The sequence below is a fragment of the Mustela lutreola genome, chromosome 5 (genome assembly GCF_030435805.1).
Source record: "Mustela lutreola isolate mMusLut2 chromosome 5, mMusLut2.pri, whole genome shotgun sequence".
Classification (NCBI taxonomy): Eukaryota; Metazoa; Chordata; class Mammalia; order Carnivora; family Mustelidae; genus Mustela; species Mustela lutreola.
The window spans coordinates 152,432,326-152,446,201 of record NC_081294.1 but is presented as its reverse complement, the minus strand read 5'-3'; the positions used below and the strand labels follow the sequence as shown (position 1 = coordinate 152,446,201).

The 13,876-nt window shown below is 36.7% G+C and overlaps 1 protein-coding gene across 4 annotated transcripts in view; it reads right to left on the bottom strand.

The window, feature by feature from the left end:
* CNOT6 (CCR4-NOT transcription complex subunit 6) overlaps nt 1-13,876 on the bottom strand; it is a 72,186-nt gene that overhangs the window by 10,017 nt on the left and 48,293 nt on the right. For 3 of the 4 annotated variants that reach the window (XM_059175954.1, XM_059175952.1, XM_059175953.1), the window contains 5 exons: nt 12,054-12,139; nt 2,199-2,303; nt 2,049-2,117; nt 828-985; nt 3-157 (listed from right to left, as the gene is read on the bottom strand). In XM_059175954.1, the coding sequence (XP_059031937.1) occupies nt 3-157; nt 828-985; nt 2,049-2,117; nt 2,199-2,303; nt 12,054-12,139 (573 nt within the window). The remainder of the gene's footprint in view (nt 1-2; nt 158-827; nt 986-2,048; nt 2,118-2,198; nt 2,304-12,053; nt 12,140-13,876) is intronic. The other variant, XM_059175955.1, reaches the window with a different exon arrangement.

Sequence of the window (13,876 nt, the reverse complement as noted above, 5' to 3'; positions counted from 1 at the left end):
ACTTTTCTGTCTTGAAGAATATTGCACAGCCATCGACATGTTTTCTTTCTTGTTCTGACATTGTTCTAGCTCTAGATTTAGGACTAAAGAATCCATTATAGCCACGTTCTTTCAGTTCTACCAGAAAAAAACTGTAATACTGTTCTGTTTCAACCTCCTGAAAAATTGCAAATGGCAAAGTTATTTCATAAGACAAAAATGAGTCCTATGCATTAACTTTACATGTACAGTTTGAGGGGCTGAAATAATTTCAAAGGACTAATTTGCAAAATAAGGAATGCAACGTCTCTTCGATATACATACACGTCGATGTGTGTGTATTTTCTTGTATTTTAGAATTGATGGGGAGTAAGAATCAGAGAGAGAGGAAGAACTTCGCAGATTCTAACTGCAGAACAGTGACCTGCCCAAGGTTGTGTAAATTATTATGAGCAGGACTGAGACCTCAAAGTTACTGAGCATCAGGTTCGATGCACTTGCCACTATCCCCTAATTATTCTATTACTGCTGACAGCAAAGCAAAACTATACCTTGACAATGCCGCAATTTCAGTAACTCTGCCACCCAATTAAAAACAGTGTGAGGGCATTTGAGAGGGAAAGATGAAAACCCAAATTAACCCATTTGCTTCACTTGGCAGTACAATGGTGCAAAACAAAGCAGGTAGTGAACACTCCCAGGATTCGCTAAAAACAGAGCCAATTATTTTAAGAATTGCTGAGCCAGAACTTCAAATGTGTCAGGGTAATGTGTTCCCAATTTGTCCCTTGCTTATCAACATTGGGGCATCTAGGCAATTTATACGAATTCTTGTGTAAATGACTTACCTGAAGACTTATGATATCAGCATTGCAGCTCAAAATTTCTTGAATAATGGCCTTTTTCCTGTAGTCCCAATTTAGTGCCCAAGATGGACAGTAGCCGTATAACTGCCGGGTCGCATATTTATCACAAAGAACATTATAGCACATGACAGAAAACAAGGCTGTAGGAAAGATAACTTTACTTATTCACACACGTGGCAGAAAAAAAAACACAATTAATTTCAATCGTTTTCACTTAGATGCTAAGTTTGACTTTATTCACTCAATATATATCCACTGAAAAGCTACTATATGCCAGACATAACGGATATAAATAAAGTTGAATAAGGAAGGAGAGATAGCTGAACAAATTATAATACGATGTGTTATCTGCTATAGAGATACCCACAGAAGGTTTGAGGCTAAAAGACTAAGGTCTTGAGCCTCTCTGTCTCTAAGATCAGGGTTCATCGCATCTGTACTCCCTCCATCACTCTGCTAAGTGCTAATGCAGAATGTGGAAAATTGACAGTTTTCTTAATAGGCATGGGTAAGTTTCTTCTACAGAGCAACAATCAATTCATATGAAAGGAAAGAGGAATCATAGACCAAATCCTGTTATACACATCATGTAATTCTCAAACTATTTTCACACAAGTTAAGTTAAAAGGACATCACAGGCCATTTAGTTCAATTTCTCTCTCAAGTAAGTGTCTGGGCTATCTTACAATTCTGTAGTATTGAAGACATTTGGAATATACTAGGGTTTGGAAACTTGCAGTGTAAAGATTTTGCTGTATTTATTATAATAAATGGGTTTGCTCAGTACTTCAGAGCGAAGCTTCTCAACAGTGGCACTGCTGACATTACAGGTGGGTAAATTCTTTGCTGTGGAGAGTGCGGGTGGGGCAGTGCTGCGAGGTAGCATGCTTAGCAGCATCTCTGATCTCTAACCATGAGATGTCAGTAGCACTTTCCCCAGTTGTGAAAATCCAAAAATGTCTCCAGACATTGCTACGTGTCCCTTGGGGGATGAAAATCCCTGAGAAGCACTGCTCCACAGCATCCCTATGGCATAGGAGAGAGGCCAACTAAGTAACAATTAAGTCTTTATTATAATCTCTCAAACCAAATCAATCCTAAGCATTCAACTATAACACAGCCTGTAATCTAACCCACGCCAACAACACTGTTAGATTTATAATACCAAGTAAAAATAAGTTAAAAAAATATAAGGCTACCAACCAGTTGGCCTTGTTCTGTCTGGTTCTTGCAACATAATCCAAGATCTTGGAGGTGGCTGTTCTGTTGAAACTAGTTGAATATAAAACACAAAATTAAGCAATATTCTTATCCATCTTCCTAAAAAAATTGTTTGAACAAATAACCACTTACTTCTTTTTGCAGTACCTGCCAAATTATCAAGCAAATAGTTCAGTAGCCTTCTTGTTCCATCTGGTTCCAGATAGAGGTTCAATATATCCTGGGTAAGTGGATTTCCTGGAAGTATTTTTTAAATAGGTAAAATGAAACCAAGAAAGGCAACAAAGTATTCCAAAATTATCAGATCAACCATAACAATGTATATAGTTACTAGTAATATACCAAACCAGAGGAAATATTTTACTAGTTTTTGAAGAGAAGAATAAAAATGACTCATATCATGTTCTAAAGAAGTAGCCAGAAAATGATTATTGTGGATTGATGTCAATGTAGAAGAGACCTAACATTGCTCTGTATCTGGCCCTGCCTCAACAACACTTTTACAATGATCAAACCCCAGTGAAACTAGAAGGGGAAGAGTGGGAAGGAGGGACAGACAAGGGAAAAGAGAGCCACTATAACGAATCAGCGAATCAAAACTTAAGAATGCAACAAAGCTAACAAGGAGATATCCTAATGACAAATGTAGTTGGCACTTAGAGTCTTTAAAAAATTCTACTAAATAAAGTAATAACCAAGATGGGACAGATTTGGCTTTGGCTTAAGACTAAGTCATTAAGGAAAGGGGAAAACCCCAGGGCTGTGTGCCATCTGTAAATTCAGTAACGGTTTCCGAAGTACCAAAAATGAAAGCAAGAGCAATCATTTACATGAATCTACAAGAGTCTCAAATCCTCTCAGAAGGATTTCTTACGTGCCTTCGAAAATTAACAGTACAATGAACTGCTTTGGACAGTGAAGTTCCTACCCATGCCACACAAGGGGGGGATATATTGTTCTGGATGCCACAGCTCCACTAATAAATTTTATAGACTTAAGAAAACAAACGATTCATAAATCATTGTAAAGTAACTGTAAGATCTTTACTGTTCCAAATGAAAAAATATTTTCAAAGATGTTGCCCCCTTACTTTCCCTGCCAGAGCAGTTTAAGAGAAAGCCAGCAAAAAGAAAAGGTTGAGTAAGATCAGGGTTTCATAATGTAATCTGAATATGCCCAGTTTCAAGTAAAAATCACTCATCATACCAAGAACCAAGAAGATTTCAAACTAAGGAAAAGTCCAACACCAAGATGACAAAAACATTAGCATGATCTGATGTAAATGCAGCAGTCATGACAAAAATGCTTTAATGAGAAATAGCAAAAACATATTTGAAATAAATGAAAAAAACAGGAAGACTCGGCAAAGAAAAAGTTTTGGCAAATGAACAAAACATGTTTTTGAAAATGAAAATATTAAAACTGCAAAACAGAATACATGAAATAAAAGTTCAGTGGATGTGTTCAACAGCAAAACAGAGAGTCAGAGGAAAGAATCAGTGAAACAAAGAACGGTAAGAATTACCTAATCTGAACAACAGAAAGAAAACTGCAAAAAAAATGAACAGAGCCTCCGGGACATGTGGGACCACAACAGAATTCTAAGGGTAGAAGCACAGAACAAGAAGCACTGAGTTGAAACAGTACTCAAAGAAATAATGCCTGAAAAATCCCCCAAATTTGGAAAGAAAAATAAACCTGTGGATCCAAGAGTCTGATAAAATCCAAACAGGACACACTTAGAAGAATGCACAGCAAGCCACACCATAATTAAACTTCTGAAAACTAAAGAAAAAGAAAACCTCTTGAAGGCAGCCAGAGAAAAACACCCTACCTCTAAGGAGAACACACTCTGAATCACAGCAGACTTCACATCACAAGCCACAGTGGTCAAAGGGAAGTGGCACAAGATTTTTAAGCACTGAAAGAAAAGAACTGGCAACCCAGAATCAATACCCAGTGAAAACAGCCTTTAGGAAGGAAGAAAAAATAAATACATTCTCAGAGCACAGAAAACTAAGAGAACCTATTGCCAGCAGATCCATCCTAAAACAATCAGGAGTTCTCTAAATACAAAGGAAATGATGAAAGAACGAACCTTGGAACACTAGAAAAGAAAAAAAGACTGTGGTCTTCAGAAGGGGGCAAATATAATAGGCTTTCCTTCCTTTAAGCTTTCTGACTTATGTTCAGCCATTAAAATATTTTTGTAAAACTGGTGTGGTTCTAAATATAGGTATAGAAAATATTTAAGACAATGATACTATAAACAGGGACTAAATGGGAAGTCTTAAAAAGTTAGGGATTCTAAATAAGTAAATAAATAAAAATCTATTAAAAGGGGGGGGGGGGAGTGGATGCCTGGGTGGCTCAGTTGGTTAAGCTGCTGCCTTCGGCTTGGGTCATGATCCCAGGGTTCTGGGATAGAGTCCCGCTTCGGGCTCCTTGCTCAGCGGGGAGCCTGCTTCTCTCTCAGCCTGCCACTCTGCCTGCTTGTGCACGCTCGCACTCGCTCGCTCTCTCTCTCTGACTAATAAATAAATAAAATCTTAAAAAAAAAAAAAAGAGTTAGGGATTCTGTATTTCACTCAAAATGACAGCACTAATAGATTTGATAAGTTATGTATGTTCTCCACAAGAAACTCGCTTCAAATGCAACACTATGAACAGGTTGAAAGGAAAAGGATGGAAAAGATGTCATGAAAATCTTAATCAAAGGAAAGCATTAGTGTCTAATTAGTATCATATAAAGTTGATCTCAGAGAAAATAAATTTACTAGAGACAGAGAGTGGCATCACCTATTATAAAGGAGAAGACACAGCAATTCTAAACATGTGCTCACAAAATGACAGAACTGAAAAATATTTTAAGCAAAAACTGATAGAACTGAAAGAACGAGATAAAATCTACAATTACGCTGGGAGACTTTAACACCCATCTCAACGACAGAACCAGAGAAAAAAAACTCCAAACACCATCAATCCAACAGATACTAACTAGGTTAATATATAGGATCCAGTTGAGATTTACAGATCATTCTACCCAATAACAGCACAATACATATTCTTGTCCATGGCCCCAGGGACATAAATTAGTATAAACAACACCCTGGGCCATAAACCACCAAACTTCAACAAATTTAAAAGAACTCAAGTCATACAGAATTCTTCAACCACAAGGGAATCACATAAAAAATCAGTACTGAAAGACAAAAGGGAAATATGGAAACACTCAGAAAATTCTAAATAATCTATGGGTCAAAGAGGAAAATGCACTGAATTAGTGAAAATGAAAACACACCATATCAGTATTTGTGGCTGGACACAGCTAACACAGGGCCAAGAGGGAAATTTAGAGCACCTAATGCATACATTAGAAAAGGAAAAAAATCTCAATTCAATAATCCAAACTCCAATCCTAAGAACCTAGAAAGAATAAAGTAACTGAAAGCAAAAAAGACGAATTCAAAGCACTAAAGAATAGGAATCAAAGAAATTTTTTGAAAAGATCAATAAAATTAGTAAATCTCTACCAAAACTGACAAAGTAAATGACAACAGAAATTACCAATATAAAAAGTGAAAGGGGTATCACCACAAACCCTACAGAAATCAAACGGAGAAGGGAATACTATTAGCAACTCTACACACCTAAATTTAACAACATTATATGAATGGACTATTTCCCTGAAAAATACAAACTCTCTGAACTCACCTAATAATTTAAATAGCCCAAATATCTATTAAAGGAGATGAATTCATGATTTAAAAACTACCATGAAAGAGGGGCACCTGGGTGGCTCAGTGTGCTAAGTAAGAGTCAGACCCTTAGATTTCAGCTCAGGTCCTGATCTCAGAGTTGTGGGATCCAGCCACACGTCAGGCTCCGTACTCAGTGTGGAGTCCACTTGAGATTCTCTCTCCCTTCCTGTGCACGTCCCCCTGCTCCTGCACGCACTCACTCTATATAAATAAGTAAGTAAATAAAATCTCAAGAATTGTCAAAAAAGAAATCTCTATTGTTTTGTTGGGAAATCTCTTTTGTTGGGAAACAGTTAAAGAATTAACTCTAATTCTATAGACTCTCAGAAAACAGAAGATGAGGGAACACTTTCAAATTCATTTCATAAAGCTTATATTACCTAGATACCAAAACCAGACAGTGAGCATACAAATAAAACTGAAGACAAATACCCCTTGAATATCTAATTGAATCAAGAATCCTTAAGAAAGGAGTATCCCCGGAACCTACTAAATAATAAAGCATTTGGATAAATTAAGAAAAATCCCAATTAAAAAGCCTAATCATTTTATCCTTCACAAATCCAGAGTCCTGCCATAAAAGAGAGTCAGATCTTGCTATCTGTAAATGCAAGACCATCTCAGGACACCTGCATGATCAGAGGCAGGAAGGCAGAGGCAGCAGAAGCTCAAACATCACGCCTTTACTACCCAGCAACAGAACATAAGTGCTTCTTGCTGGGGTTTAAACTTGAACAGGTGCCACCCAGAAGGAAACCAAGATTTGTTTTCTTCTGCCTGTTCCACACCCCACCCATATGGAGAAAAAAAAAAAATCAGAAAAAAAGAAAAAACAAAACAAAACACTGGACAACATCTACCTTCACATAAATAAATTGCCATGTATGTTTCTTTCTTGCTAAAAAAAAATAAATAAATAAAAATCCTTAAGAAAATATTAGCATACAACAGTGAGCAATAAATAAAAAGAATCAGAACCATGACTAAGTGGGATTTATTCTAGGAATACAAGTCTGGTTCAAGATGCAGAAATCAATTATAAGGGTAAAGAAGCAAAATTACATAATCATATCAACTGATGCAAAATAGGCATCTGGAAAAATTAAAAAACCACTCATGACTTAAAACTCCAGAAAAGGAGGAACAGAGGGAAATGTCCTCAAATTGATAAAGACAATCTATAAAATACCTACTGCTAACATTTACTTAACAGTGAAGACAGAATACTTTGAAAGATTAGGAAAAAGAGGGATGATTGTTCTCACAACTCTTATTCAACATAGTGCTGGAAGTTCTAGTCAGTACATTAAGGCAAGAAAAGAGAAGCCTGGATGGTTCAGCTGGTTAAGTGTCTGCCCTTGGCTCAAGTCAAGATCCCAGGGTCCTGGGATCAAGTCCCACATCGGGCTCCCTGCTCAGTAGGGAACATGCTTCTCCCTTTGCCTGCTTGTGCTTTCTTATCTCTCTCTCTCAGTGACAAACAGAAATAAAATCATCCCTGTTTGCAGATGACATAATTTTCTACTACATAGAAAATTCCCAAAAATGTTAACAAGAAGTGTACAAAAACAAAAATACAAAACAAAACAACTCCTAAAACAAGAAATGAATTCAACAGGGTGGAGGATACAAGACAAAAATACAAAACTCCAATTCGAAAAGATACATACACTTCTATGTCTGTAGCATTACTTACAATAACCAAGAAATGGAAGAACCCAAGTATGGAATGGATAAAAATGTGGTACAAACATACAATGGAATATTACTCTGCCATTAATAATAATTTAAAAAGATCTTGCCATTTGCTACAACATGAATTGACCTGCAGGATATTATACTAAGTGAAATAAGTCATACAGAGAAAGAAATATTACATGATTTCACTTATAAGCAGAATCTAAAAAACAAAACAAATGAACAAGCAAACAACAACCAAACAAACTCTTAAACACAGATAACAAATGGGTGGTTGCCAAAGGGAACGGGGTGGGGGGCGAGGAATGGAAGGGTAGATGAAATAGATAAAGAAAAAAAATCCACTGTATTTCTATATGCCCAGGAATGTACACATGGACAGCAAAATTTAATACATTATCAGTTATAATTGCTAAAAAAAAAAAAAAAAAAAGAAATAAATCTAACAAAACATTTACATGACTTCTATACCAGAAACTACAAAATACTAAAGACAAATATCAAAGCTCTAAATACAGGGAGAGACATGGCATGTTCATGGAGAAGATTCATTCTCCCCAATTTGATCCCAGGTTTCACACAATTCTGATTAAAATCCCAGCAATATTTCTTGTAACTATACACAAGATTATTCTAAATGTATATGGAAAAGCAAAGAGCAAAGAATCTAAAACAGATTAAAATGTTTTGAAAAAGACAACTATAATAGAGGAATCTGTCTATTCTATTTCAAGACTGAACTATCCTATTTCAACTTTCAAGTAACTACTGGCAAAGGGACAGACACATACATCACATACATACATACATGGAAAAAAGAAAATCCAGAAATAGATCCACACAGATATGTCCAACTAATCTTGGGAAAAGGTATAAATGCAATTCAACCAAGGATAGACTTTTCAACTAATGGTGCTAGACCAACTGGACAGTCAGACTAAAGCATGAACTTTCAACTAATCCTCATTGCTTTTAGCTCAATTTTAACTCCAAATAGATCACAGACTTAAATGTAAAACATAAAACCATGAAACTTTATTTATTTTGGGCGGGGACAGACAGAGGGAGAGGTAGAGAGAATCTCAAGCACACTCCCCACTGAGCCCAGAGTCTGATGTGGGGCTCTATCTTACAACCTTGAGATCATGACCCGAGCTGAAATCAAGAGTTGGACGTTCAACCGACTGCACCACCCAGGCACCCAAGCCATGAAACCTTCAGTACAAAAGACAGGAGAAAATCTCTGGGCTCTAGAGCTAATCAAAGCATTCTCAGACTTGACAGCAAAAAGCAGTATCCATAAAAAGAAAAAATGATAAACAACTTCATCAAAACTAAAAACTTCTGCTACATACAAGACCCTGTGTGATATTGTGACTTATAATAAGAAATACATATCTGGTCCTTATTTCCTAAAGTTCCTAAAACCATTAACATTTCCTAAGAGAAGAAGTTGTACAATGTCTCTTGTCACGTTAAGAAAGTGACTTTCAGACCTCACCTAAGGACTGGAGACTGGATTGACAGAGGAACCAACCATATGACTGACAGCTGGAACATTCACTCCAGAGGGGAAGGTGGCTGCAAGTTGGCTCAGTCATCATGCCTATGTTATGAAGGATCTGTAAAAACTCAAAAGCGTGGGGTTCAAAGAGGCTCCAGGTTGGTGCACACATGGAGATTCAGGGAGAATGGCGTATCTGGAGAGAATGGAAGCTCTGTGCCCTCTCCCCATACCTTGCCTTATGCATCTCTTCCATCTGGCTGTTCCTGAGTTCTATCCTTTTATAATAAACTGGGAATCTTGTGAGTAAACAGGTTTCCCGATTACTGTGAGCCACTCCAACAAATTAATCGAATGCAAGAGGGGGTTTGTGGGAACCTTGGTCAGAACCACAGGCAAGGAGCCATCATGTAAGACTGGACCCTTTTAGCTGTAGAATCTGATGCTATCCTTGGGTAGGTAGTGTCAGAATTTAGCTGAATTATAGGACCTCTAGCTGCTGTCATAGAATGGCTTGCTGGTGTGGGGGAAAGCCTCCCAGCACTGGAACTGGGTGTGTTAAGTGGATAAGAAGACTCCAAACTGGGAAAACAATATTTGCAAATCACATATTTGACAAAGGCCTAGTATCTAGAATATACTACAGATTCCCCAAACCAAGAGTCCAATTGGATAGAACATGACCAAGACAGAAAACTATGCCACAGATGATGACATAGAGATGACCCATAAGCACATGCAAAGATGTGCGATACCTTTTGCTAACAGGGAAATTAAAAAAAAAAAAAAAAAAAACCGTGAGGATATCAATACACATCTATCAGAAAGGTTAAAAAAACAACAGTGACAATACCAAGCTGGTGAGAATTCCGAGTAACTGGATCACTCACTTATCATTGGTGAAAATGTTAGATAGTACAGCCACCCTGGAAAACAGTTTGGCCAATTCCTAAAAAACTAAACATGACATTAACATATGACTGAGCCAGTTGCATTCCTAGGCACTTCTTCTAAAGAAATGAACACTTATGTTCACATAAGAACCTGTACGCAGCTCATGCTTCATCCATAATAGCCAAACACTGGACACCAGCCAGACGTTCTTCAACAGGTAACCAGTTAAACAAACCATGACATGTCCATACCACAGAACACTGCTCATTAATATAAAGGAGCAAAACACGCAAAAACCTGTGTGAATCACCAAAGAATTAACCTGAGTGGGGAAAAAACCAATCTCAGAAGGTTACATATACCATGATTCTACTTATACAATATTCTTGAAATAACAAAACTATATAAATGGAAAACATATCAGTGGTTGTCTGAAGTTAACAATGAGCTGAGGCGAGCTCTAAAAACTAAAGAGGATTTGTCCAAAGAAAGGTACAATCAGTGAAACTATCCTTCTGAGAAAGCAGCATGAAACCTAGATGTCAAACATGAGAGGATTTTTCTGAAATGGAAGATCAAGGGAGCCTCAAAAACTAAGGTGCCTCAAAGACTGTCCTACCCGTCCCCAATACTTCAAAGGCTTTCATATACATTAACTCAATGTGAAAATCTATGACTGATGACCCTCACTTCAAATAAAGTTTGTGAATCCTTAGAGAAATGAATAGAGTCAAAGGTTTGTAAAATAAATAATGCAAGATTATAAAGCCTGAAACTACTAAGAGGACATAAAAATAGTAGCTGCCTCTGGGATGAGAAAGGGACCTGAAGAAGAGGGTTTTCATACTCTGTAATGTCCTGTTTCTTTTGCATTAGAAAACGGTGACAAAAGTGACGCACTACTGTTAATTCTTATCGTCAGGATACAGATAAATGTTGCTACGTTTTACATTTTTGTTTTGCAAAGTTAAAATAAGAAAATGTCAAAAGTACGCTCACCATAGGGTGACAGAACAGATCTACAGACGTCTATTTTAAGAAGCCTCAGCCAAGTCCAGCCCACACAGAAAAACACTTTCCAAAGAACCATTTGTAAAGCTAATACTTGTTGAATATGGATTTACATACATCTGTAGAGGTATTATTTATGTTTTTCCATTTCATTTGTTTTTGTGAAATTACTGTTATCTTTATGATATGAAATGAATTTATAGGAATAAAAACCTAATTTTACTACTTACATATTTTTTTAATGTCTTTTTTTTTTTAAAGAGTTTATTTGTTTGACAGACAGAGATCACCAGTAGGCAGAGAGGCAGGCAGAGAGTGAGAGGGAAGCAGGATCCCCGATGAGCAGGGACCCCAATGCAGGGCTCAATCCCAGGACCCTGAGATCATGACCTGAGCTGAAGGCAGAGGCTTAACCCGCTGAGCCACCCAGGTGCCCCACTATTTACATATACTTAAGAAATAAAGAGTACAATTCTTAAAGACTTCATTATGTGAAATAAATTTAAGAATTTATTATAGGGTAAGATGGATACAAGATTGGCAAAGAATCACCTAACGTGATTAAAAAAATAATGACATTTTATTAAATGACTTTTAATCTTGCTGCTTTAAAAAACATATTTCCCAATAGTTCTCAATGGATCAATTATGCCCTCAAATTCTAATGGAGTAATGAAGTCCTCATAAAACTACAGTCTTAAAAAAATGATCAAAAACTGATTGTTACTAGCAGGTCCAAATGGCTCAAAAATTTTTTACTCATTGATTTCTGCACTTTGTGAGTCTCCATTTTTTGAGGTTTAAATACAATGGGGAAAAAAGCTGTTTATAGTATGATGAAATAAAGTATGACTTCAGGAATGCATCATCAGAACACAGATTTGATCAAAACAAAGGATAGAAAGCAAAGCTGGGCTAGGAGTGAAGGAGAATACAAAGATTAACAGACAGTCTGCAGGTGGACAAGAAAGAAAACCACTGGGGTATATCTAAGGAACCGATGAATTTTGGGGAGGAGTGAGCCTGCAACCCCCTAGCAAAAGAAAGCCCTATTATGGCTTCTCTAGACTCAAAGACATACATACAAACCCCAAGAAACACAAATACAGGAAGTCATACCTTTCAGGCCTAAAGTCTGCAACTGAAACAGTTTTCCCAGCTCAAAAGGTAGAACTCGTAACAGGTTGTTATTTAAATGGAGTTCCCTGTGGACATAAAAATTCCATGTCAGAAGATATATTATCTTTTAACTCATAGCTAAAATCAGCAATATGATTTCTAAGAATATAATCTTGTAAGAATGAAAAAACTGTATTGCATATTCCAATGTCTAGTACAGTGCTTCACAAACAATAGATGGTAAAAAACAAAAAACAAAATAATCTCAAACTGCCACAGACCAATACATTTTTAAAACACAATGAAAAAATGAATTATTAGAAAAATGAGATGAGAAAAAAAATCAGACCAACAAGACACAAGCCCTAATTTTTAAAGAGCATTAAATTCAACAGATATAAAACTACTCTAACATGTTGCATATGTCACTGTAGGCCGACAACACCATCTGCAACTGCACAGTCCACATGCCACCCCAGGAGCAGCACTGACCCAGCACACATGGAGTCTACCACACAGTTTTAAGAAAGTGAAAATGATAAACAAAGTAACACATGAATTGTTAAAGGAGAATTAAAATGATCATGTAGCACCAACTAAAAATAGTTTATGACAGCTACAAAACTAAGTCTATTGTTAATACTTCTCCAAACTAAATAAAATTTCAATTTAGTAATAATGGCAGCTATATTAACTGCCAATGGTTATTTTAATGACTTTTTTTGGTACAGATAACTATAACTATCAAAGGAATCTTCAGTAGGAAAAAAAAGACCCAACAGTGAGACACAGTTTTCTCCAATAACTTTTATTTGTCAATTTTTATTTTTTTATTTTTTATTTTTTTAGATTTATTTATTTATTTATTTGACAGAGAGATCACAAGTAGACAGAGAGGCAGGTAGAGACAGAGAGAGAGAGAGAGAGAAGCAGACTCCCTGTGAGCAGAGAGCCTGACGCGGGACTCGATCCCAGGACCCCGAGATCATGACCTGAGCCGAAGGCAGCGGCTTAACCCACTGAGCCACCCAGGTGCCCCTATTTGTCAATTTTTAAATGTGAATAAGTACTACTTCTATAACCCCTAGTTCTTGGAATTTAAATGAACCTTGGTTATTACTTAGTGAACCGGAGGTCAATGAATGGTGAGGCCATAAACCGAACCAGAACAACTAGTTCTAAATAATTTGTTCCTATTTATTTCCACATATATCACATGGGAAAGGAGGTCTTTTAAGGAGATTAAAATGGTCATAGTATATACTAAGTAACTAAGCCCAAAACAATGTCAAAAAGCTGGACTAGGAGCAATAAAGAAACTCTCACAAGTTCTTATTCCTTTTTACTACACAGCAAATGGTAGAAGACAGCAAAAAAGCCAGTGGAATCAGAGAAAAAGAAAGTAATATGAAATGGGGCAAGATTTTCCATTAGGATTAACATAATAACTGGAAATTAGCTTTACAATGAATTTGGGTAGGTTCCATCTACCCTACAAATCAGAGATAATAAAATAAATAGCAATTACCATTTATTAAATAAAATATGTGTCAGGCAGGAGGCTAATAGTTTCTTACTCATTATTTCAGATATATCGTATCTCAGCCCTGGCTAGGTAACTATTATATAGCAACTGTATATAGGACAAAAGTGCTCAGCAAGGTTAAGGAGCTTGCCCCAAATCACACAACCTGTAAATGGCAAAATCAGGATTCTAAATTGAACTGTGTGACTCCACAGCCTATCTACCACCTATACTCCACACTATAGTTCCCCAAATCCAATGACTAATTCTAGCTTCAAGTTCAGGCTTTATTACTATC